Genomic DNA, 23,052 nt, shown 5'->3' with positions numbered 1-23,052 from the left:
GACAGGAGCCATTACATCAATGGATGGGCCAGCAGTGTCAGGTTTTCGACATTATTCTCAGTCAAAAGGTTACCTTTGAGGTTAATGCAATGAATCTGTCTTCAATTTTATCATCTCCACTGCTTGTCCGGACAGCTCGTCTGTCGAACGCTTCTTCCGGAGCACGGTATATAGCTTCGACCGCTTACAGACTCGCAGAAACAAAAGGTCAGTAAGATAGTGAAGTCAAATTGGATATATCGTTCCCATTCAAGGCTAATCGAAATATAGCTCAAGATTCGTCGCACCAAAAGCAATCAAATGATGCATCAGATGACCAATCAGCATCGAAGCTCAAGCAAGACAAAACCAAAAGCGTTGCTCAGGCGGATCAAGAGCTCCGAGAGCGGCTCGAGCAAATGTCTGGCGGTGGTGGTGCTTCGGGAATTGAGTATGAAGATGGAAAACCTAGCGCCATGAAGCGCAGCGTACGAAACAACATGTTCCGCTATATCTGAGCCGGAGAAGTGAGCTACGTCAAGGAGCATCCCATTATGTCATCGTGGTGTGTCGACAGAGCCGAACAAAGCCTACGATGGCTACTTTATCCATAACAGCTGTTAGACCGAGTACAGGTCGAGGCATTGGCGACTGGTGGCCAGCTTAGCTGAATAAGTGCCGCAGGCTCTGATTTGAGCGACTTGTAAAACCTCCCAGCTGTGCTAGGCATCTCCTGACAATGATGGACGGCGCTGTGCTCCATCAGGAATGTTGTCCCATACGAACACTGGACGGTGCACAGGAAGGCCACGTCAAGAACCATACTAGTTTGGTTGGATGGATACCCGTGAACAGTCTGTCAATCTCTGCTGCGTCCTATGTATGATAATGGCCAAAGGGGGCATAAACAAGACCAGGCCAGCATCCGCTTGGAAAGGACATGCCTGCATGTAGGCTCTATATACCATGACTACAAACCATAGACTCCAATAAACGCTCGCCAAGCAATCAAGGCGCCAATATTTTCCGGTATCAGTAAAGTACTATGATGAGGGCCCTACCTAATATTCACCTGTTGCCCACCATTCCTGCAAGGACACCAGCACCAATGACACCACCGTCCGAGGCTTCCCGCAAGAAGACCGACTTACCGCTCTTCTGCGGGCCGGTCCTCATGATAAGCCTGTCAATATATTGTTGGCATGTCTCCTTGAAATTGGGGTAATGCTGGATGATGCCTCCAGTGTACGCCACGACCAGCTCTTCAGGGCCTGACTGCCAGTCCGCGGGAGTGGGAGTGGGAGATAGGACAGGAACAACCCTACCATCTCTCGGACTTGCTCCCTCCGGGACCAAGGATGATGGGGAAAGACTAGTATTTACGGCGGCCAGATCCGGAGTGCCATTGTACTCAGGCAAAGAGACATTGGCATTCTGCGGCGAACCTTCGTGGCTGTCCACTTTCAGCTCAATCTCCTGCGCACAAGCAAGCAAACCCACAACCGCTGCGGCTATCAACCCGGCGGATCGTCTCTGAACCGTCCTGGCGATCTTGCGAAATACGTTTGCCGACACAGCATCCCAATGCCACTCGCTATTCTCCGGCGGAGGCATGGAGCGTGAAAGTTCATCGGCAAGCTCCTGGTCCGACCGAGCACGGGCAACATTATCCGAGACGTAAGTTGTCGTCAGGGCATACTCCTGGATGAGGGTCGCGGGCAATACTTTCTTAGACAGCCCACTAACATTGGTAAGATAATCATATAGGATAAGCCGGATGAGCTCTCCAATATACCGACCACCCGTCAAGTATTCAAAAGGCTGGAATCCGGGTCGCGCGCACGCCCGATCGAGTTCCACATCCCATTTTGTTATGATGTTGAGTTCCTTCAATGGCGGGTCGGCACCCGCGATCGTCCATTCGGTGTTCACGACCGTCTCCTCCGCCCGCGGGTCCTTTGATTTCACATGCTTCGCCTTGGACTCATGGAGCATATTCAAATTCATGGGAATTGTGGCATTGCAGCCGGTACCCACAATGATGCCCATAGCTACTCGACTATTGGGCAGGGATTTGACGGCATAAGCAAGGGAAGCAAGTGTGGCAACTGTATCGTTCGTGATAGCTGCTATCTTGAGTTTTGGGAGTTCAAAGAGCTTCCGACGTTTGCTTGAAGGCTCCGCCTCATTATCTAGGCGCCTTGTATGTTTCTCATACCCACTCAGGAGGATCTTGCGCAAGTCAAGGTCTGACGTGATGGCGAATCCTTTGCCCATTGGCATCAGAGTAGCCTCCGTAAGGGATTCTTGCCTGTAGTTGGTCAGATGCAAGCCACACCTTGTAGCATCGCAGCGGAGAAAGGGACACTCACATTATCGGGAAACTAAAGGTAATTCCCATCTCCAATTCCTCTGGAACATGGCCTTTTATGGATTCAGAAGTCAAGCTTTCCGCCACCACTTCCGCAATGCAATCTCCGATCCAAGAAAACAGATCCTCTGCCTTGTCCATCTTTAGGTGTTCTTGTATAGGCCATGCCCTCTCAAGAGTCCGCCTGACACGCTGTCTCTGCGCCCTACGAATGGTGTCGCGCGATCTTTCCGACGCGTCTGTGGAACGTGTGTCTGACTCTGTAGCCTCCCCCAGTAGTTCGATGAAAGCAACCCGCAGATTGGTCCCACCCACATCAATGGCCAGGTATCGGCCTGTCTCCAGGCCAGAAGGTAACCTAGTCACCGGTGTCGGTAAGAACTGCTCCTTCGAATGAAGGGCCAAATCCCGGTATACGGTGGAAAACCGGCGCGCAAGTTTATACAAAACCGCTTCATCCAAAGCTATGGGAGACAAGTATTCGTCAAGCACGCGCTGGCGCTCCAGGTACTCTTTTTGAGAGGGGTCCAAGTCAGCGGCGTCCTCTTCTTCATCCTCCACCGGCTCTTCATGTAGATGTTCGTGCTCATCATCCCTGCTTGTACGCAGATCTATCGAATTGATTGGGGCCATGATGTGGAAGAGGCTAAGCCAGGCGGCGAGATAGGCAAGCAGTCGGTCCGTGTGACTTGCAGCCAGCAAACAGAGGTATTTTTGTACAACGGAGCGGTAAGTCGGCGGAAGGAAGTGCCCAAGGATTGGCTTTTATCTACTCGCCCCTGCGGAATGTTTTGAAGCGAAGGTAGGACGGGATGTGGGGGAGATCAAGAATGAGGATCCAGCCTTGGGACGATGATAAGGTGCATGCGAACCGAGTATCCCACGATGTTAAAAGGATAGCCAGGAAGTGATTTTGAATTGGGGGAGGGTGCGCTTAATGACGATTCACTTCCGTAATGGCCAGAGCAGGAGCGGTGAGTTGTTCAGGGGAGGGAACGAGGGAGGGGGAAGTGTTATCTTGCAGGCAAATCTATACAGTGACGAGTGCGATGGTCAGTCTCAAGGTTACATACACTGATGAACAACGGATGGTCAGGTCTCAACATTGTCGAGTGCAGTGACGCGTGTCTGGCAAATAGGATCATGGAGTCACAGAAATGCAAAGGATGGTACAACGGTGACGATCCTAATGCAGGGAGACATTGGGCAATGCACTGTAAGAGCAGGGGGACGATGTATTCACTCGGAAGGGGAGGGAAGAGGGGAGGGGGTGGGAGCGCAAAAGTAACAATGACACGGACAATGACATACAACCAAGAAGAGTTGCGCTGGTGGAGATCCCGCAGTTATGCTCGTTCTAAGCCCCGAAGTTAGAATAAGGCTGAGCCGAGGGTCGGTGTTGATAATTAAAAATAAAAAGTAGTTGATTAAATCAACCAAAATCAATCAATATATATATATTTTTTGTAAAATATCGATCAATCAAAAATTCTTGGGAGGTATGCTCGTTTAAGGATGAAAGAAACGGGGATCGACGGAAGAATGGCGGAACCCATCAATTAAGTATTATGATCATTACGACAAAAAGTAACAACTGGGCCAGCAGGTGGATAAGAGGAAAGCATTGCCGGGTCTCCACACACGGGAGAGAGAAAGCGATGAGGGGAGAGGAGGAGTAAGAGAGAGAGAGAGAGAGGGAGAAGCGAGAGGGAGAGGGAAAAGTAGCGAAGAGGTGTATTTTGGAGAGGTCGTAATTGGGGGGAAAGAAAGAAAAGGGCGAAGACTAGTTACTGCTAAGTTACTACTAAGTTACAAAGGCAAAATCTCCAGAGCCGCTGGGATGGAGCCAATGCGACCATCGACAACCAGACGATGTGACGCTGGCCGGTCAGTCGACTACCATGGATTCGTCCGTTGGCTCGATCGGGGCCCCAGTCCGGGTCCCTCAAGGTAGACCCAGAGATTCAATTGCCCATTCCTGGTCTCCCATTGATTGATGATGATGGGATTCTCCTGCTTGTTTACTCGTGCTTTTTTTCTATTTTTTTTTTTTTCCCCTTCGTCGTGGTTATTTCCCCTCCGGGGCAGCGCCGTTTCCTTCTTCCTCTTTCCCCCCAATTGATTAACCAACGTCACCTTCTCCTCTTCTTCTCTCTTGCTTGCTTCCTTATCGGAGACGCCGCTACTTTAGTGCAAGTCCAACTATGAAAACAATGGTGCTGTTTTCCCATCTCAATTATCTATTCTATTCCATTCAGGGAATTATCTCCCTCTCGTTCCATTCCTTCCGCTTACTACTTTTCTCCCCTCTACTACTCCGCTCTGGCTACTACTGACCATTTCTATCTCTAGTAATCATCCATTTTCTATTCGGACAAGTCCTCATCGATGGGTATAGTAGGGACTTTCTGGACAACTTCGAAATCTCTCGGTGTTTTTCACGAGCGACAAACGCGCCTGTCTATTACACAAATAACTGGGAAAGACATGGAGAGCCAAAAGCTAAGAAATTAATTGCAAAAATAAACGAAACCTGGAGCCAAACAAACCATGTGGTGGGAAAGTGGGGCGATACCTCCATCTGTGATGCACAGACTTGAACATCAATGCCCGTCGAGTCAGAACCCGGTGGCTCTCCCACCTTAGTCTACTCAGGGCGTTGTCTTCCACCTCTCCCATTTGTTGCTGATACCGTGTAGGTGGATAAAGAAGCGTAAGAGAGAACGGTGCTTCGGCCTCTTCTCTTGCCTGGACGCGGTGGTATTTGGCACACGAAGTCCCGTTCTGCCTCTCCGGCTCAACCGTTATTTGGGAAAGCTAAGTGGCATCAGGCCCCCGTATTCCAGCCACACCTTCATCAACTGACCCTGGATTGTCAAGTAACAATAAGCTCGTCGATTCACGGCGTACAAGGTCCAGATTCACCATCAAGACGTTTATGGAAATCATGCTCCAAATTTCCATGGCGATAGTGAGATCGTTGTGGACCCTGAGATGGTGTGGTACCGATTACTGGCTGTCCAGCTCTTTGTGGAAAAAGCTCTCGCTAGCATCGTGTAGTAAACATACGACCGTAAGCACGATTATCTGGCTTATTAGGGGTAGGACCTTCGCAGACGGTGTCTGGATTCATCATCACTGTAACCGTCCAGTGTCGATGTCAGACACTAGACTCCGAGGTCGGAGAGCCGTTGAGTGACGGCGGAGCAGGGAAAATTAGCCTGCGGAGTGCGGAGCTCCCGAGATATCCAGCAGGCAGACGTCCCTGGGATCTGCGTGATAGGGGTAGTCTAGGGACCGGCGGACCCTGCAACAGCAGAAACAGGCATTGGAGGTCACTCCCTGGAACCCCCAGCGCCGCTTTACAACTGTTCTTCACAACGGTAGGCAGGGAAACACTCTGTGCCTCACCTTCGGAACGATTCTGGCATTGTGATCGTCAAGACTACATTCATATCAAGCTCTTTTTGGTGCCTACTCCGTTGTGCGTGAGTACTAGTCAAGTGGAGTCTTCCGAGTACCAACAATTTGCATATTAGCTGGCATGAGGCCTGCACAAGCGCTGATGATAGGCCCAAAGTTGCCGTTCACCGGTTATTCTATGACCCTATCTGCAATCTATCCAACATTATTAGTCTGTGACTAGCGAACAATCACGCCATGTGATAGACCTTTCGGTAGCGCTTGGAGGGTTGCAGGTATCATGCGCTCTTGGATGTACTGCCCGATGCTTGCCATCACAATGCGACTAACCTTCGCGAGCAGACCGGTATCCGTCAAGCAAACGTTCGCCGACGCTGCAAGAATACCATGCAAGGCCGTGACTGGAGTAAGTACACCCTAGTCACCAAGCTAGCTGATGCCAAGCATTGATGCTTGCATCTTAACAGTGACAGCAAGCATGATTCGTACACAATCCATATCATACAGTCTGCCCCCCTTGATCTAATTGGCCTTGAAACATTGAAGGCTGGGATAGAGGCCAAACTACTCCGTAGTGATAGTGCAATGCCGGGGTAGCATGGTCCACAGTTGGACAGGCTCGCTTTCGCAGATACTACGTCTGGTCTGCTAAGCAGGTTAGAGTAAGATGTACAGTATGGGAGGAGTGGAGTAGTCTTCAAGGTAGTTAATTAGACTCTACGGAATGATGCAACCTCAGGCCATGCATGATTCTTCGACGGCAGTCCAATGTAGGAAGGGATCGGAGAGGTTAGTACGGCCCACGGTAGACATCATAAGGCAGCTCAGAAAGAATGCTCCAAAGAGTCAATTAGAGCCTATCATCCAAATGGTCGCCATCTGTGGATGAAGCTCTTCACCTGGTAAGGCTGTTTGGGTTTGACCGGGGAGGAAGGGCATCAGTGTAACGAGAGGGCGAAATGCTGGGTTGCTCTCGGAACCCCCCGCCGAATGGTATCGCTGGATCGGATCGCGATCTCCCCACATTCACCTCTGGTCTTACTTTTTCATCATCATCATCATCATCCTCCCCTTCACCAACCTCCATCAACCTTCCATTACTGCTACCGTTTAAGTAGCGGGTGGTAGCCAACATGGAAAAACTACCAACTCAATCCAAAGCCGACAGTTCCGGCTATGTCGACCTTTCCGAGTCGTCCGTGGCGCGACCGATCAGCACCCGTCGCGACCGGGTTGTTACTCGGCTGGCCGCATGTCTGGGGCTCATCACCATCGCCTTCCTAGCTTTATCGTGGACCCCCATCTCCATTTCCGGCCTTAAGCTCTTTTCGTGTCATAGATGGAGAAGACACCATGATGCTTCGTTTCCCCCGGACTTGGGCGCGGAGGAAGCTCCGTTGATGAGTGGCCCACTGCATGAGCTGTCCACCCTCGACGGAAGCCTGGCCTCGAGTAACAGAATTCCCCTAGAAGCTCATGTCATGAGTAAATGCCCCGACGCTCGGGACTGTCTCCAACAGCTTGTCCTTCCTGCTATGGAGCAGATCAGCGATAAGGTTGACTTTAAGCTGTCTTTCATAGCCGCGTATGTAGACTTCCTGTCCTTTCGCCTTCCCAGCTGCTCGGAAAACTGACACTGTGCCCCAGAGTATCCAACAAGTCATCGGAGATCCAATGCATGCACGGTCCCACCGAATGCATCGGTGACATGCTCATCCTCTGTGCGGCTAATCTGCCTTTTCCGCCTGACTCCGGGGCCATGTGCTCCAAGGAGTCCCGTACTCCAACCATCCGGTCGCTCGGGTTTGCCAACTGCCTTATTAGCTCGTATCCCGATATTCCGAAGCGCGACCTGGTTCAGGGATGTGCTTTGGAGCACGGTATCGACTTTGAGGCTCTGAATAAGTGTGCCAGTCGAGAGTATGATGACCTTGGCGACGACGATGATAGCGACGAGCAGACACCGCTTAGTGGCATTGCTCTGTTGCGCAAGAGTGCGCTGCACAGTGAGAAGCTCAATGTCAGGACCAGCTGTACGCTCCGACTGAACGAGTCTACCTGGTGTATCCGGGATGGTGGAGTCTGGAGGGACTGCGCCCAGGAAGGAGAGGGCAACAAAGTCTCGGTGCTCGTGGACGAAGTGAAGAAGCTGTGGGACAAGGTCAACTGAGCCTTTGCTGTGCTTGGTGAGATACTAATAATGTGCTATGACTGATGTGACAGCTTTTTCGTGATGCAAATGATGTGTGAGGGCAACCTATGCTATATCCAGTTATGACATGTCTTTAGCCGAACAGTTTGTATGCCTACTACTTAATTATAATCATTGTTTGCTTTCTATCATGCTCGGGTTTCCTCTTCTTTACGGTTTCATATTGTCTATCCCACTCTGATCATTTTAATCCGTTTGCACTGTTCAATGAGCCCACTCATGCTGTGAACATGCAGCTCTGTGCAATAGTTGCGCGCGCAAACCATACACAAATGCGCCCTGCAAGGCAGACCCGACAGCAATTCACTACCTGTTAACATTTACCGCCTAGTATTTATGTGTTGTTGAACAGGTTCGATATCTCTCATCACTACTCTCCTTGACTTTCATACCTCTCCAGTACAGTTGTTCACCAACTCATCAGCAAGTGTACATCTCCATAAGTAAGCGCCCCTATCATCGAGAAGTAACTTCTCCAGTCTCCATCCCCAAGCTTCATCTGACCCTTCACCTATAGAAAAGCTCGCCAAGGCAGCAACCATGGCCAGTCGCGACGTCCAGACTTCCGAGTTCTTCCAGCGCAAAGTGGACGAGCTCGTAAGGAAGTATGATCGCATCACTGAGCCCAATGCTGTTTTGCAGGCCATCCTTCAGGATCCAGAGAGCATGAGATCTCTCGTCGACGCAATTCAACGCCAGGCATCGCTCGTGAGACACCGGTCTAGGAACGTTGAAGACGCAGAGATCACTGTCTTTGACAACGCTCTAATGATCCTGTCCAATGGTGGCCATGATACCCAAGACGTCGGAGCGCTCGAACTCTACCTGGCTGAATATCTTGGGGTCTGTACTTTTTCTCCCATTGCCCATGCTAAACAGGCTTTGCATGACTATGACATCCTGCAAGACACTGTGACCAGAGGTGGCTACTTCCCTTCTTCTTTTTCTTACATCTAAAATTAAACATGGACAATTCCTCATTGGCTTCGCAGCAACTGCATCCCCCAGCATCACCGACGAGGCTACAGCTACAGAGGAGCAACCCCAGACTCCCGAGCAAGCGCTCAAGACTCACGTCCAAGACAACGAGCACTCTCGTAGATTGCAGCACATACTTCCTCCAAGACCACCCCCCACTCTTGAGGAAGTTCGTCGCCGCGAACAAGTGGAACGACTGATTCAGATGTACGAAAAGGCCAAGGCCGAATACAGCAAGAAGGACCCCGAAGATATTGACATCAGCTTGGCCAAATACTTCCGCGATACATCTGAAAATACGCTTCACTTTCTGCTAGTCAACGACATGTCGGACCATCCCATGATTCCTGATATCGAGAACTCGTTTGAACGTGCCAAGGGCAAAGCTGCTCAGTTAGCGGGCCGCGGACGTCACTTCGACGAGCCTCGTGCAACTACTTCCACCCACAATCATCCTTCCAAGAAAAGAAGGGGACGTCGTCACCGATACCGCGAGGTTGACTCCTATCGTCCTGGCAAGCAGTGATGGGAGTCTGGAAAAGGCTGCTGTTGCTTGATAGGCAAGGGTTGGTTTAGTTACTGGCGTTTTGAAGCGTTCTAGCCTCGGTGCATTGGGATGGGCGTTTTTCTGTCTTCAATATGGATGCTGGAGCTTTGAATTGAATTGCAGCGTGGCAAAGCGGGGAATGTTAAGAACGGAGAGGCGGGAGGGAGGAAGCGTTTCTGTTAATAAATAACTATCTACGTAGCTGGCTAGTACTTTGTAGTTGAGAAAATGACATGAAGGCTTGGCGCAAATCGCTGCTTTAGCGGCCACCACGTGCCTCCGATCTGCTTTCTCGATGTTGACTTGCTCCAACGCGTGTACGTAAACCTCCGAGCAGTAACAATTCCATCGCATTCAGGGCGAAGCCGTCAATCCCGACCGGCATTTTTGGTAGTGGTCGGGTCATTAGACTTTCAGGAGGCATGAGTTTCTAAGCCATTCCTACCCCTCCCCAATCCCCCAAAGATGGCCTCCTTGCGCCCCGGCCCGACCGAGGCCATCTCCGTCTCCAGTGGATCTTCGTCCACTCCTCAGTATACGCCTGTCTCCGATCGCTCCGAGAATGATGCTTCTCCCAATCCAAACCGTCCAGCAGCCGGGTCTCTGAGAGTACAGACGGCCTTCAGCTCAGATGGGGAGTCGTTTACTGACGACGGGTTCGATGAAGGATATGATTCCTACGAAGATGTACAACCCCTTTCGAGTAGTAGAATCAGCATGCCAAAGTACACGAAAGAGGAAGAGGATGGAGTCATCAAGCAATTCGATCGCAAATTGGTCCCTTTTCTAGCTCTTCTTTATCTACTTTCATTTCTGGATCGTTCAAGTACGTGGTTCGTCCTTGGCGCAGCCAAGACTTTCTATATAACCCATCTTAAGAATGATATCAGCTAACATACGCCAGACATTGGAAATGCCAAAATCGCCGGTCTCGCCGACGACCTGCATCTCTCGTCATCGCAATATGAATGGCTCCTCACGGCCTTCTACATCACCTACATTCTCTTCGAATGGATGACACTCATGTACAAACTCGTCCCACCGCACATCTACATCGCTCTCTGCGTCTGCGGCTGGGGCCTTGTCGCATCTCTGCAGTCACTCGCTACTTCATTCGGAGCTCTCGTCTTCCTCCGAGCAGCCCTCGGCATCACCGAAGCGGCCTTCAGCCCTGGAGTACCCTTCTATCTCTCACTCTTCTACAAGCGCGAAGAGCTCGCCTTCCGAAACGGCCTCTTCATCTCCGCTGCTCCCCTGGCCTCATCCTTCGCCAGCAGCCTCGCCTGGATCATCGTCCGCGTGAGCGACAACGGCCCAATTGCCCCCTGGCGCACCCTCTTCCTAGTCGAAGGGTTCCCCAGCATCGTCGTCGCTGTCTTCGCCTGGATGCTCATCCCCGATACACCAGGCAGCGCCTCATTCCTGAACCCCCGACAGCGCGCCATCGCGCAGCTGCGCATGGACGAGCTCAAACCCAACCACAAACCACACCAGCAGCAATCGCCGCAGCGCAAATCCTTCAACTGGAAAGAAGTCAAGAAGACACTTACCGATCCCAAATCCTATATCACAGCCGTGAGATCCCTCCCCAGATTACCACCATCTCTACCGTCCACCATCCACTCACAATCATCACAGTTCATGTTCTTCGCCTGCAACGTCGCCTTCAGCTCCATGCCCGTCTTCCTCCCCACCATCATACAAGAGTAAACCCTCCCCCTTCGCCCTCCACCAACCCAACCCCAAACTAACGAAGCAAACCCCACAGCATGGGCTACACCCCCCTAACATCCCAAGCCCTCTCCGCCCCACCCTACCTCCTCTCCTTCCTAACCGTCCTCCTAACATCCCACCTCTCGGACCGCACCCGCACGCGCAGCCCATACCTAATCTTCCACGCGCTGCTCTCCGCAACGGCCTACCTGGCCATCGCCCTAGCGGGACACTTCCACTCGCACCTCCCACCCGCCATCCACGTCGCCATCCGCTATCTGGCCGTCTACCCCGCCACATCGGGGTTCTTCTCCGCAATCACGCTCATCATCACCTGGACTATGGATAACCGGCCCGCGAACGAGGGGAAGGGGGCGAGCGTCGCCCTGCTGAATGTTATTGGGCAGTGTGGGCCACTGTTGGGCACGAGGCTGTATCCAGAGAGTCAGGGCCCGTGGTATGTGGCTGGCATGGCGGTCTGCGCGGGGTGTATGGTGGGTGTGGCGGTTTTGGCGGGCGTGTTGAGGGTGCTTTTGGGGAGGGAGATGAGGGGGGAAAAGGGGGATAGGGGTGCGGATGGGAATGATGGGGAGGGGATTGAGTTGGAGGAGAGGGAGGTGCTTATGGGGGGGTTTGGGGGTGGTCAAGGTGGTGGTGGTGGTGGTGGTGATGGTGGGAGGGGGGAGAAGTTTACGTATATTTTGTAGATTGCTGAAATTGGGTAGCTTTTATAGAAAAAGGATGTTAGTCGTAGGTTGAGTAGTGGACAATGTGTGGAAATCTTATGTTTAGATAGATACGAGAGTCATACTCAGACCATGAGGGAATAATTGATACATCAATGGTTTCTTCCTTTCAGAGGCTAAAGCCTATCGTATCCATTCAAGCAAAGTAAAAGAATCATTCAAGCCAAACAGCTATCAAATCATCCCATTAACCAAACCAGTTCATTTGACGCGCTTTAAAACCCTCATATCCAAAAAGAGAATGCAACAAAAAAAAATAAAGCTGGTGATGAGGCCATGAAGAAAGATAAGAAAACCGTATGTATGATACATCAAAAAGAAGCCATGGGTATGTCCCCCCTTTCCCCAAGAAAAAAGAATCATCCATAATAGTAGGCGACTTTTGAAATGCTCATCCCTTCACACAAGGCTATTTATAGAACTCCTCCCCGGACGGACCCTCTCTAAATACCATTTCCCAACGTGTTGTTTATTTATTGCCAACTCCGGTAGTAGTAGATTTTTTCCTTCGTGATCATTGACGAGGCAGCTGCATTTTACCATGCGGTGTGGCCACCGTCGATGAGCATGGTGCTGCCGGTCATGAAGCTGCTCGCGTCACTCAGAGCGAAGAGAGCAGCACCTCGGAATTCCTCCGGGTAGGCAAGTCGTCCGAGCATGTTCTCGGCTTCCCAGACGGCTCGGGATGCAGGGTTCTGCTGGAACACCTGTTCAACCATTGGGGTGATGATATGGCCGGGGCACAGGCTGTTCACGCGGATACCGTGACGGCCCCATTCCATAGCGAGGGATCGGGACAGCTGGATCACAGCCGCCTTGGAGGCGTTGTAGACGGGAGAGGTCATTCCCTTGTTGGCAATCAGACCGCTCATGCTGGCAATGAGAAGGATGGAACCCTTCTGTTGGTAGTTGAACATCTGCCGCGCAGCAGCAGTGGCCGAGTTGAAGACTCCATTAAAGTTGATTTGCATGACTTCGTTAAGAGCCACCTGCGAGTGTTCCAGAGCGCTCTGCAGGTGGTTGATCCCTGCGGCGGCAATCAAGCCATCCAGTCGCCGGTTCTTGCCTGCGATTTCCGCAAAGAGGTCGTTCACTTCAGACTCATCTCGGACATCGATACGGTGGTACTCCAGGCTGCCACCATAGTTCTTCTCGGCATGCTCTTGAGCGGCGAGGAAGTCGGGGTGGGGAGACTCAAGTCGATCCAAGCAGTAGACTGTATACGAAGATTTAGGTTAGAAGTCGCTCCAAGGGATAAATTTGGCTTCGTAGATCCTTGGAATCGTACCTTTCGCACCAGCCTCCATCAAAGCTTCAGCCATCGCCAATCCGAGTCCTCGTCCACCACCAGTGATGGCGAAGACACGATCGTCGAGGTCAAACTCGCGGAACCGGTGGCCCTGCTTGGGCTCGCCTTTTAACGACGGTATCCGGGTTTGGATGTGGTGTGAGCCATGAGAACCTGACCCTGTGGAGTGCAGCCGCTGTGACATAGGCTGAATCATGGCGGATGGTGCCCACGACCGGGCTGGGGCCAGGGCCGATAGCGACCGGCATAATACAGAACGCATGGCGATAGTTCGTGCAAGATTATTAAGTAAATTAAAGATTAAGATATAGACGAAAACGGAATGGAAATCAACTGTGCACGCAAAGTGAAGAGTCTGTGGCTACCACAGGGGCGCGATGGCTATAGAGAATATCGTCGACTTCCATTGTCCTGGTAGGAGAACCTGGGGTTTATAGACCTGGAGAAGACCAACGGACAACGACCCGTCGAAACCGCATATCTCCAACTGTCGCACAAGACATCCGAAAATAGAAGGAATCAGAAAAATATGATGGCCGCGTGATTGCCTTGATGGGTCCATCGTCAGATTCTAGAGCTGCTTTCACGATGACTTCAAGACCCAGACCACATCATCGCCCAAGACCATCCGTGGTACCAGGGCTGGTCCATGCATAAGCTATGGCCAGGAAAGCTTGCCACAGGGCAACGCAGGGCGGAAAGGCAGGCATCGGACGCATAGCAGAGCAATAGGGGGGAATGGTGGTGTCTGAAGCAGGCATCGTGACTTCTCTCATTGCTTGGTTGCTGAACCCGGCAAGTCATCCTGATCATTTGATCGAGGGATGACGATCAATCATTCATTAAAGTGGAATGGCCCACCAGAACGGGATATCCGTGTACGGGGAGACCGAGCTGCTGGATCAGATTGGAACCGACGCTGCTGCAACAGCGGTCAGAACAGCTCCATCAGCGACCCTGACGGGCAATCCCCTATATTGACCACAGTGAATCAGAGGACTGTTTTTACGGAAAATGAATCCTCGGATGTCTAAGCCGTTCTAATCAGAGAACGATGGGTAATGGTGGTGCAAGAGGTAGCGTGCAAAAAGCAGGGTAGAGCTCTCCCCGGCTTGTAGCTCCGAAGGCTTCCATGGAATGGAACCCTCCAATAACGGTCTCGGCATCGAAGTGGTGGTGTAATTAATCTGCCCTCGCAGCATGGAACCGTCCCCACGGCATCCGCGACCCCATCCTGCAGCAAGATAAGAATACAGTACTTTTGGTGGGATCCGGGACTTGAAGGGCTGCCTTGCTGCGTCGGCCCCGATTTTCATGGGGTCATTCATCCTTCTAGATTTTCTCCCCAGTGCGCCGGTGATCTTCCCCACGCTTTGGGCGGGTTTGAGAATAAGCAAGTATGGCACATGAGAGGTTCATCATTCATAATCCCAAATGTCGGTGGCCTCAAAATTCGCCGATAGGTTATGCCGGTCTCCCCCCTTTCTCTGCTGGCGGTTCTGAGTTGCCGGTTGTTCCCCCAGAACTCCCATACTGCCATACTCCGCACCCCCGTAATTGACCCAGGGAGGGCGTAAGGGTGGTACTTTTGCCACTATCGCACGAAGCTTCCGAATAATGACAACCCGGGATGGTACCATCATGGATGACTCCGACGGCATATCATTGTCCAACGATCGGAGCATTCCAGGATGCAGATTCCTCCAGATCTGCCAAGCTCGCCCTGCCTCCCCATATTCGAACCCTTTCTTCTTTTGACCTTTCGCCCCCTTACACAAATAGCATTCGATCCATTCTTTTATTGCGAGACAGAAGTCCAGTGGCAGCCGTATGTTGCAAGACAGGGGTGGGAGCCAAGACCAGGAGTCGGGGGAATGGGGAATGGCGGGAGAATCCCAACATTGACCGAAGGAGAGAAAAGAAAACAACAATTCCTTCTCTTCCGTACCGGCCAGGGTGACTTTCCTATTTGGGTAATCCGTGATAGGACCGAACACTGATCATGTGCATCGTCAGACTTTTCACGTTTGTTTATCAAATAAGGTGCGCAGAGAACAGCTGTCGCGATCCTGCAGGCAGTCTAGACTGCACCGACCGTCTAGATGGGTGACCTTCGTTTCATCTCTGCACAACTGGCCATCTGCCTGGACAAAATTCAGACCTCCGGCATCTCCATTCGATACTAATTATGCATGTAAGCATGAACTAGCATGTCAGCAGGGATTAGTGCTTGATTATGTCTATTCAATGAGACCAGAGAGTTTGCCCATCCGGAAGCATATCTGCGAGTCTATTGATTGATTGGAAGCCCCGTGGAGTAGATTGTAGCATCCTGTCAATGCGGCAAGATCGGTTATTGTTAATTGATCATTTGGAGATCCCTTCAGTCTAGACAAAATCTTCAGGCCCAACCACACTCGGACGGTGACCATAACTGCAGGAAATTGGGCGTCGTTGCTTGGGAGAAAAAAGACGCGTGGAAGTAAGTACGTATATGTTTACGCACCGGCGAGAAAGGAAAGCAGATCTCGCCCGAGGTCACGTTCCTCCTGGCAGAGCACATGGGCCTAGAACAGAACTCATTACAGACAGAAGTCTATCCATAGCCAATCTCCTACACCGTAAAGTCATGCTATTCATAAATCATAACGTGACATGACAGTCATATCTGTCTTCGCTGCTCAATAGCCAGCCACGGCTCGACCGATTCAATGCAATGTGCCAGCAATGATCAGCCTGCTAATTATGCTATTTCACCGAGAGTACCTGCAGCAGTGACTCCAAGTCCCATGCCTCCATTAGCATTGCCAAAGTCCAGCTTCATGAGCAGACGGTCAACACCAGCTGCTTTCCGAGGCACGTAGTGGATGGAAGCAGACTCGGTCGCTGAGCCATTAGCTTGGAGCGACCCATGTTCGCGGGAGTCCTTCACAAATTCAAGCATCTGCCGCCCTTCTCCAGATCGGCTGTCATCAATGTCTCGCAGTCGTGCCACGGCGTCCTTAATTCCTGCTTCGACACTAGCTCGCGCAACACTGAGTGATTGCCATATCTCCCTCTCTTCCCCTGCATAGTCTACTAAAGCATCAACAACGCCCTCATCGGTCTCGAGGTCCATGTTGCGCTGGATGCTTTCCAATCGAACTACTAGTGCAATAAAGTGTTCCACGCTCGTCAGTAAGGATCGGAGGGCTTTAGAAAAGGGTATGTCCGTGAGGAAAAGAGATTCAACAAGAGAAAAGAGATAACGACGATGCGCCGCGGTCAATGTTTCAGGGTCATGCCGTTGGACCATCTGACTATCAATTCCGGAACCAGATTCGGCCGGGTCGTTCATGGCCTGAAAATGGTCGGTGCGCTTACTATTAGCGGAGGACGCGGTTCCAGGTCGTGAGCCCGTTGTTGGGGATCCACCTTCGATCCATTCTCGAAAGTGTTGCCAGTTGCCATTGAGAACTTCTCCCTGGAAGTAGCTCCCTAGTTCTGATAGAACAAAGAGGGAGGCACTGCTCGTTGCCCAGACTGGCCTCATCTGCCGAGTCCTGATGTTGTCTCTTTGTCTGCCGAGCTTTAGTCTACTCTGGCCGTAAGGAGTACTGCTGCGAGGTGGACCCCACGGGGATGGATGGATCTTTCGAAGGAAGGTATGCTTCCACAAGTCGCCCAAATGCATCTGGGCGCGTCGGATACCAAGAATGTAAGAGTGAATCTTCGAGTAGACTGATATATCAGAGGCGGACAGAAACAAATCGAGAGGCGAGCGGACGTGGACCGAGAGACATGTTGGAGTGGGGAAAAGAAGATCGTCAAAGGCGACGTCCGAGATTCTAGCATTCATCTCAGACCCAGCAAGATCGGGAGACAGTGCTGGGATATTGTCAACATCCTGTTTGATCGACAGCCGAAGCAGCTCTTTTGCAAGATCAAGCTCATCGTCTGCGGGATCTTCTTCGGTTTGCAGCGAGTAGAGCTCTGAGAGCGTCTGTGACAGAGCAGTCACTACATCTCCTTCCTTAATAGAAAGCCCCCTAAGATCTTCTGATGGGTTATGTCTAGAGGCTGAATGCCCGTGTTTCCGATACCTCTCTTGAATGCGTGTATCCGCATGAGATACCAAAGCCGTTGCAAATTCGCCCCGCCGGAGTAATAGAAAATCGTGGAGAACTGAGAGGACTTCGAGAATCTTGGGTAGTGGGAAAATTTTGGAGAGCGTGCTTTGGGACAGAGAGAACCGGATGGCATTCACGGCACTCGACAGTCTCGACGCTGATATAGGTGATTTCAATGCAGCAAGCTGTTCTATATGTTCCGTGTGTAGTGTGACGGAAGTAGTCGATAAGCCCGCAGAGAGGTTCGCAGCAGGTGCATTGCGCTTTGCTCTAATGAGATTCAACGTTTTGCCGATGAACAAGATGGATGAGGCTGTATGAGCTGTTACAAACTGGGGCAGGAGCTCTGGATGCACGACGAATTGCGTGGCAGCGGGCGGTTGATCATAGCTTGCATTATCGCGTTGTATGAAGAAGTCGGATCCGCCGAGAATGGGGAGATTTCCGTACAGCAACCAGGGGGACAACTGCCTCATCCAAGCAGTCTCTGCGATACCAACCAAATGCAAGGCCATGTCTTTCAGGTCAACGTACCCTGTTCGCGTTTCCGCCCGAAGGTGGTCGATCAGAGCCACGCCAGTGCAAAGCTGGTCTATATTCCGGGAGTCTATGGGCCATATCAACCTAACCGTCTCCCACAGCCATTCCAATCGTCGCGTCCATGGAGAAAATTCGCTAACAATCGTCGACAATGGCACGATTCCGTAACCGCCTACATAACCACTATCCTCTACCAGAATCGATTTCTCCACTTCTAAGATTTTCCTTTGGAATTCGCCCAGATGACGTGAACTTATGGCCGTCGAGACTGCGCGACAAATAACAGAAGGGTGGGAGGAGGAGATTGAGGCGGTATGTGTTCGTAGTTCGGTATGGAGACGGCTCAGACGGGCAAGAGAGGCGAGGAGGGCTTTCTCCGGAGGGGAAACCAAGGGAAAGGCATCTTCAGAGATAGCACTTCCTTCAGTCTCTGGATTGAAAAGAGGTGATGGTTGACCCGAGAGGGAGAGGAGGATCTCGTGGAGCATTGTGCGCGGATTTCTCTGGAGACGATAAAGTCAGATATCTAGACAGGCCCAGAAGCACCAGAGTAAAGAACGAACCTTAAGGAATGATCCTTATCTTTTCTGGATTTATGACGCTGCCAGTATAGAAGTCCACATCCAAGAAGTTCGTATCGACACATGTGAAGAAGTTACCCTACAATAAGCCTCTCTTGGAAATAAGGCACGGGTCACCGCGTTGTTCGACGCAGTAAAGCCGCGGCGCGTCGCGAAAGAGGTGCGGCGTAGAAAAGATGGCTGAGGATTGAGTCTCGTTGACTGTCAGACATCAATGTTGGACAGGATTGAGGCCAGGCTTTATCCGGGACCGATAATCATATGGATCCGAGCGCCTCCGCCGAAGATGCCTCATCACCGCCGCTTCAGCTGCTTTGGAGCTCATTGTCACTGACTGAATGGGAGTTGCCGACTCGCTGCTGGGCGTGTCCGCGGGGCTCCAGCCAATGAGTGGCGGTAAATCCGCTGAGTCAGCCGCCGACAGCTTGTCCCTCTCTCTTACGTCGCCGCTGAGAGAGCTCGCTGCATTAGTGATCCATCTTTCTTCCTTCTTCCCCGCCTCTCCTCACCCTTGTCTATATTATATACTGCGATACCTGCGCCTTTTCTTTCATTCTGCTTCTAAAAGTCTTGCTCTTGCTCTAGAGTATATTGTCCGTCTGTACTTTGCTATCGCTTTCGTCTCATCTCGCCTTGCCCGCTTCCGCGTACCTCACCGCTCCTACCCCTCCTACCTGACTCTCTACATCAGGAGTATACTGCCTGAAAGTCTTGCTCCCAGCGGCAAGACTTTCATCTCAAGTTTTCACAATTCCCACCGAAATTCCCGTTCGCGACGCTGCGAAGCTGGGAAAGCGAAGAGCGTCTGCCGACAACAAAGCTCCGCCGGAGAAGAAGATCATGACTGTATGTATGCCCCATCACCCCGGTGATGCCAAAACAACTTCTTTGGTCCATCTTCCGTTACTGACCAGATTTAGGACGCCAAGATGCAAGTTGACAACCCACAGGAGACTGTGGAGGCGATCAAGCAGGGAGAAATCGATGAGTCGTTGTACAGCCGGCAACTGTAGGTGTTCCATCCCCATATCCGTTGCCACTACGAGACAGATACTGATGGGTTGTGATGTGTTCAGGTATGTCCTCGGTCATGAAGCTATGAAGCGTATGGGCTCTTCAAACGTGCTTGTCGTCGGATTGAAGGGTCTGGGTGTCGAAATCGGTGGGTACAACATCTTGCGTATCATCTGAACAACTTATTGATTGCTACCAGCCAAGAACATCGCCCTTGCCGGTGTGAAATCCCTCACATTGTACGATCCTGCCCCTGTCGCCATCTCCGACCTGTCCTCCCAGTTCTTCCTCCAGCCCCAAGACGTCGGTAAGCCGCGTGCCGAGGTCACAGCTCCCAGAGTTGCAGAGCTCAACTCCTACGTTCCCGTCACTGTCCACGAGGGCAGCAATATCGCAGAGAACCTCGAACAGTTGAAGCGTTACCAGGCCATTGTCCTCACCTTGACTCCTCTGAAGGAGCAGCTCGCGATTGCCGACTTCTGCCACAAGAACGGCATCTACCTTACTATCACGGATACCTTCGGTCTCTTTGGCTATCTCTTCAACGACTTTGGAAAGAACTTCACTGTCGGTGATGCGACAGGTGAGGAGCCCGTCAGTGGCATTGTGGCAGCTATCGACGAGAATGGCTTGGTCTCCGCTCTGGATGAGACCCGTCACGGCTTGGAGGACGGTGATTTTGTGACTTTCTCCGAAATCAAGGGCATGGAGGGTCTCAACGGTTGTGCTCCTCGCAAAGTTACTGTGAAGGGACCTTACACCTTCTCTATTGGTGATGTCTCTGATCTGGGAACATACCAGAGCGGTGGCATCTACTCTCAAGTCAAGATGCCTAAGTTCATGGACTTTGCTCCTCTGAGCGAACAGATCAAGAACCCCGAGTTCATCATTTCCGACTTTGCGAAGTTTGACCGGCCACAGCAATTGCATATTGGTGTCCAGGCACTTCACAAGTTTGCAGAGAGCCACAATGGCGATCTTCCCCGCCCCCACAATGATAGCGATGCCCAGGACGTGTTCAAGATTGCCAATGAACTGGCTTCAAGCCTCAAAGAGAAGGTGGAGCTGGATGAGAAGCTCATCAAGGAGCTGAGCTACCAAGCCCGTGGCGATCTGAACCCCCTGGCTGCCCTGTTCGGAGGCATTGCGGCGCAGGAGGTCTTGAAGGCGGTCTCCGGGAAGTTCAACCCTGTAAAACAGTGGCTTTACTTTGACTCCTTGGAGTCTCTTCCCACTTCTATCACCCGCTCTGAGGAGGCTTGTAAGCCCCTCGGCACCCGTTACGATGGTCAAATCGCAGTCTTCGGCAAGGAGTTCCAGGACAAGATTGCCAACGTGAAGCAATTCCTTGTGGGAGCAGGTGCCATCGGGTGTGAGACGCTGAAGAACTGGGCCATGATGGGTCTGGGAACTGGCCCTGAGGGAAAGATCATTGTGACCGACATGGATCAGATCGAGAAGAGTAACCTGAACAGACAATTCTTGTTCCGTAGCCGGGATGTTGGCAAGCTCAAGAGCGAGTGCGCTTCCGCTGCTGTGCAGGCAATGAACCCTGAGCTGAATGGTAAGATTGTCACGCTCCGGGACCGTGTCGGACCCGACACTGAGCACATCTTCAACGAGGAGTTCTGGGAAGGCTTGGACGGCGTTACGAATGCCCTTGACAACGTGGATGCAAGAACCTACGTCGACCGTCGTTGCGTCTTCTTCAGGAAGCCCCTCTTGGAGAGTGGAACTCTCGGTACAAAGGGCAACACTCAGGTTGTCCTGCCTCGCATCACTGAGTCCTACTCTAGCTCCCAAGACCCGCCGGAGAAGACCTTCCCTATGTGCACTCTGAAGAGTTTCCCCAACCGGATCGAGCATACTATTGCTTGGGCCCGGGACCTCTTCCAGACATACTTTGTCGGCCCTCCCGAGGCTGTCAACATGTATCTGTCCCAGCCAAACTATATCCAGCAGACACTCAAGCAGGCCGGTAACGAGAAGCAGACGCTGGAGCACCTGCGTGACTTCCTGGTCACCGACAAGCCCTTGACCTTCGATGACTGTATCGTTTGGGCCCGTAACCAATTCGAGGCGCAGTACAACAACGCTATCCAGCAGCTTCTTTACAACTTCCCGCGCGACTCCAAGACATCCTCTGGGCAGCTTTTCTGGTCTGGACCTAAGCGTGCGCCTACTCCGTTGAAGTTTGACAGCGCAAACCCCACTCATCTTTCTTTCATCGTTGCTGGTGCCAACCTCCACGCTTTCAACTACGGCATCAAGAACCCTGGCGCCGACAAGGCCTACTACAGGAAGGTCGTTGACAACATGATCGTTCCCGAGTTCACCCCCAAGTCCGGCGTCAAGATTCAAGCGAATGAGAACGATCCTGACCCGGACGCTCAGGCCACTGGCTCGTCCTTTGACGACGGTCAGGAAATCCAGCGCCTCGTGGACTCTCTTCCATCCCCCAAGGACCTGGCTGGCTTCCGCTTGAGCCCTGTTGAATTTGAGAAGGATGACGACACGAACCACCACATCGACTTCATCACCGCTGCCAGCAACCTGCGTGCCGACAACTACGATATTCCCCAGGCTGACCGCCACAAGACCAAGTTCATTGCTGGCAAGATCATTCCTGCCATTGCTACTACGACGGCGTTGGTGACTGGTTTGGTCGCGTTGGAGCTGTTCAAGATCATTGACGGCAAGGACGACATTGAGCAGTACAAGAACGGATTCGTGAACCTTGCGCTTCCATTCCTGGGCTTCAGTGAGCCTATTGCCAGTCCCAAGGGCAAGTACATGGGTAAGGAGGGCGAGGTTACAATCGACCAGATCTGGGATCGCTTTGAGGTGGATGATATTCCTCTCCAGGACTTCCTCAAGCACTTCTCCGACATGGGATTGGAGATCAGCATGGTTAGCTCTGGCGTTAGTCTCCTGTACGCCAGCTTCTATGGGCCGTCTAAGGTTAAGGACCGTCTTCCTATGAAGTATGTACCCCCGGTAACCACAGAGAGTATTACAGTACTAATCGCTTATGATACAGGATGAGCAAGTTGGTGGAGCACATCAGCAAGAAGCCGGTTCCGGAGCACCAGAAGAACGTCATCTTCGAGGTGACTGCGGAGGATCAGACGGAGGAGGATGTTGAGATTCCGTATGTGATGGTGAAGCTGAGAAAGTAGAGGGGGTGACCGGCACGAGAGCAGAAAAAGGGCCCGTGACCTCTCTGGATATGTCCGTTAACGCACTAGACGCCTCAGTATAAGTAGTTTTTATCTTTTCAATTAAATTCTTCTAGGAATATACTACTGTCTATGTTCCGGGTTTTTCGAGAATAATCTTGACTAAGTAGCAATAAGCTAACTAGTTAGTGATTCCGCGAAGGATGAGGGACTGATTAATTAATTACTGTTTGTCAGCGGGAGGCTCAACTTCCCGTTAACGTAATCCACGGTTAGGTGGCCCACTACGGTTAGGTGGCCCACCCCTCTGCCTGAACGGCTTGATATCTTCAAAATAAAGCCTTTAATTTA

The 23,052-nt window shown here is 51.6% G+C and overlaps 9 protein-coding genes across 9 annotated transcripts; 6 read left to right on the top strand and 3 right to left on the bottom strand.

Moving 5' to 3' along the window:
- The first annotated feature begins 68 nt into the window (after window positions 1–68).
- BO87DRAFT_372979 (uncharacterized protein) lies at window positions 69–981 on the top strand. Its single transcript, XM_025622422.1, has 2 exons — window positions 69–207; window positions 271–981. The coding sequence occupies exons 1-2, from the start codon at window positions 90–92 to the stop codon at window positions 495–497; spliced, it is 345 nt and encodes a 114-aa protein (XP_025483500.1). The 5' UTR covers window positions 69–89; the 3' UTR covers window positions 498–981.
- Window positions 925–3,144, bottom strand: BO87DRAFT_161374 (hexokinase family protein). The gene is made up of 2 exons (XM_025618248.1): window positions 2,352–3,144; window positions 925–2,290 (listed from the first exon to the last, which is right to left on the bottom strand). Exons 1-2 carry the CDS (start codon window positions 2,981–2,983, stop codon window positions 1,048–1,050), a joined length of 1,875 nt encoding a protein of 624 aa, XP_025483499.1. The 5' UTR covers window positions 2,984–3,144; the 3' UTR covers window positions 925–1,047.
- A 245-nt stretch (window positions 3,145–3,389) lies between these two features.
- On the top strand, window positions 3,390–3,815 carry BO87DRAFT_161395 (uncharacterized protein). Its single transcript, XM_025618249.1, has one exon. It carries the CDS (start codon window positions 3,428–3,430, stop codon window positions 3,722–3,724), a length of 297 nt encoding a protein of 98 aa, XP_025483498.1. The 5' UTR covers window positions 3,390–3,427; the 3' UTR covers window positions 3,725–3,815.
- A 3,091-nt stretch (window positions 3,816–6,906) lies between these two features.
- On the top strand, window positions 6,907–7,943 carry BO87DRAFT_422057 (GILT family protein; the record flags this gene model as incomplete). Its single annotated transcript, XM_025627094.1, has 2 exons — window positions 6,907–7,358; window positions 7,421–7,943. The coding sequence occupies 2 exons, from the start codon at window positions 6,907–6,909 to the stop codon at window positions 7,941–7,943; spliced, it is 975 nt and encodes a 324-aa protein (XP_025483497.1).
- A 470-nt stretch (window positions 7,944–8,413) lies between these two features.
- BO87DRAFT_412705 (uncharacterized protein) lies at window positions 8,414–9,669 on the top strand. Its single transcript, XM_025626515.1, has 3 exons — window positions 8,414–8,426; window positions 8,501–8,907; window positions 8,978–9,669. The coding sequence occupies exons 2-3, from the start codon at window positions 8,526–8,528 to the stop codon at window positions 9,487–9,489; spliced, it is 894 nt and encodes a 297-aa protein (XP_025483496.1). The 5' UTR covers window positions 8,414–8,426; window positions 8,501–8,525; the 3' UTR covers window positions 9,490–9,669.
- Window positions 9,670–9,848: 179 nt separating this feature from the next.
- BO87DRAFT_403697 (putative MFS transporter) lies at window positions 9,849–12,118 on the top strand (the record flags this gene model as incomplete). The annotated part of the gene is made up of 5 exons (XM_025625798.1): window positions 9,849–10,336; window positions 10,415–11,085; window positions 11,149–11,216; window positions 11,279–11,840; window positions 12,020–12,118. The coding sequence occupies exons 1-5, from the start codon at window positions 9,976–9,978 to the stop codon at window positions 12,116–12,118; spliced, it is 1,761 nt and encodes a 586-aa protein (XP_025483495.1). The 5' UTR covers window positions 9,849–9,975.
- A 302-nt stretch (window positions 12,119–12,420) lies between these two features.
- Window positions 12,421–13,706, bottom strand: BO87DRAFT_161256 (putative short chain dehydrogenase/oxidoreductase). The gene is made up of 2 exons (XM_025618246.1): window positions 13,258–13,706; window positions 12,421–13,185 (listed from the first exon to the last, which is right to left on the bottom strand). The coding sequence occupies exons 1-2, from the start codon at window positions 13,538–13,540 to the stop codon at window positions 12,506–12,508; spliced, it is 963 nt and encodes a 320-aa protein (XP_025483494.1). The 5' UTR covers window positions 13,541–13,706; the 3' UTR covers window positions 12,421–12,505.
- A 2,178-nt stretch (window positions 13,707–15,884) lies between these two features.
- Window positions 15,885–18,822, bottom strand: BO87DRAFT_350546 (putative gamma-tubulin complex component GCP4). Its single transcript, XM_025621082.1, has 2 exons — window positions 18,491–18,822; window positions 15,885–18,430 (listed from the first exon to the last, which is right to left on the bottom strand). Exon 2 carries the CDS (start codon window positions 18,413–18,415, stop codon window positions 16,022–16,024), a length of 2,394 nt encoding a protein of 797 aa, XP_025483493.1. The 5' UTR covers window positions 18,416–18,430; window positions 18,491–18,822; the 3' UTR covers window positions 15,885–16,021.
- Window positions 18,823–18,991: 169 nt separating this feature from the next.
- ubaA (E1 ubiquitin-activating protein ubaA) lies at window positions 18,992–22,701 on the top strand (the record flags this gene model as incomplete). Its single annotated transcript, XM_025626514.1, has 5 exons — window positions 18,992–19,354; window positions 19,429–19,517; window positions 19,585–19,670; window positions 19,722–22,506; window positions 22,563–22,701. Exons 1-5 carry the CDS (start codon window positions 19,349–19,351, stop codon window positions 22,699–22,701), a joined length of 3,105 nt encoding a protein of 1,034 aa, XP_025483492.1. The 5' UTR covers window positions 18,992–19,348.
- Between the last annotated feature and the right edge of the window lie 351 nt (window positions 22,702–23,052).

Source organism: Aspergillus neoniger (assembly GCF_003184625.1).
Source record: "Aspergillus neoniger CBS 115656 unplaced genomic scaffold BO87scaffold_4, whole genome shotgun sequence".
NCBI lineage: Eukaryota > Fungi > Ascomycota > Eurotiomycetes > Eurotiales > Aspergillaceae > Aspergillus > Aspergillus neoniger.
Note: the sequence above shows the minus strand (reverse complement) of the source record. Positions and strands in the feature narration are given on the sequence as shown.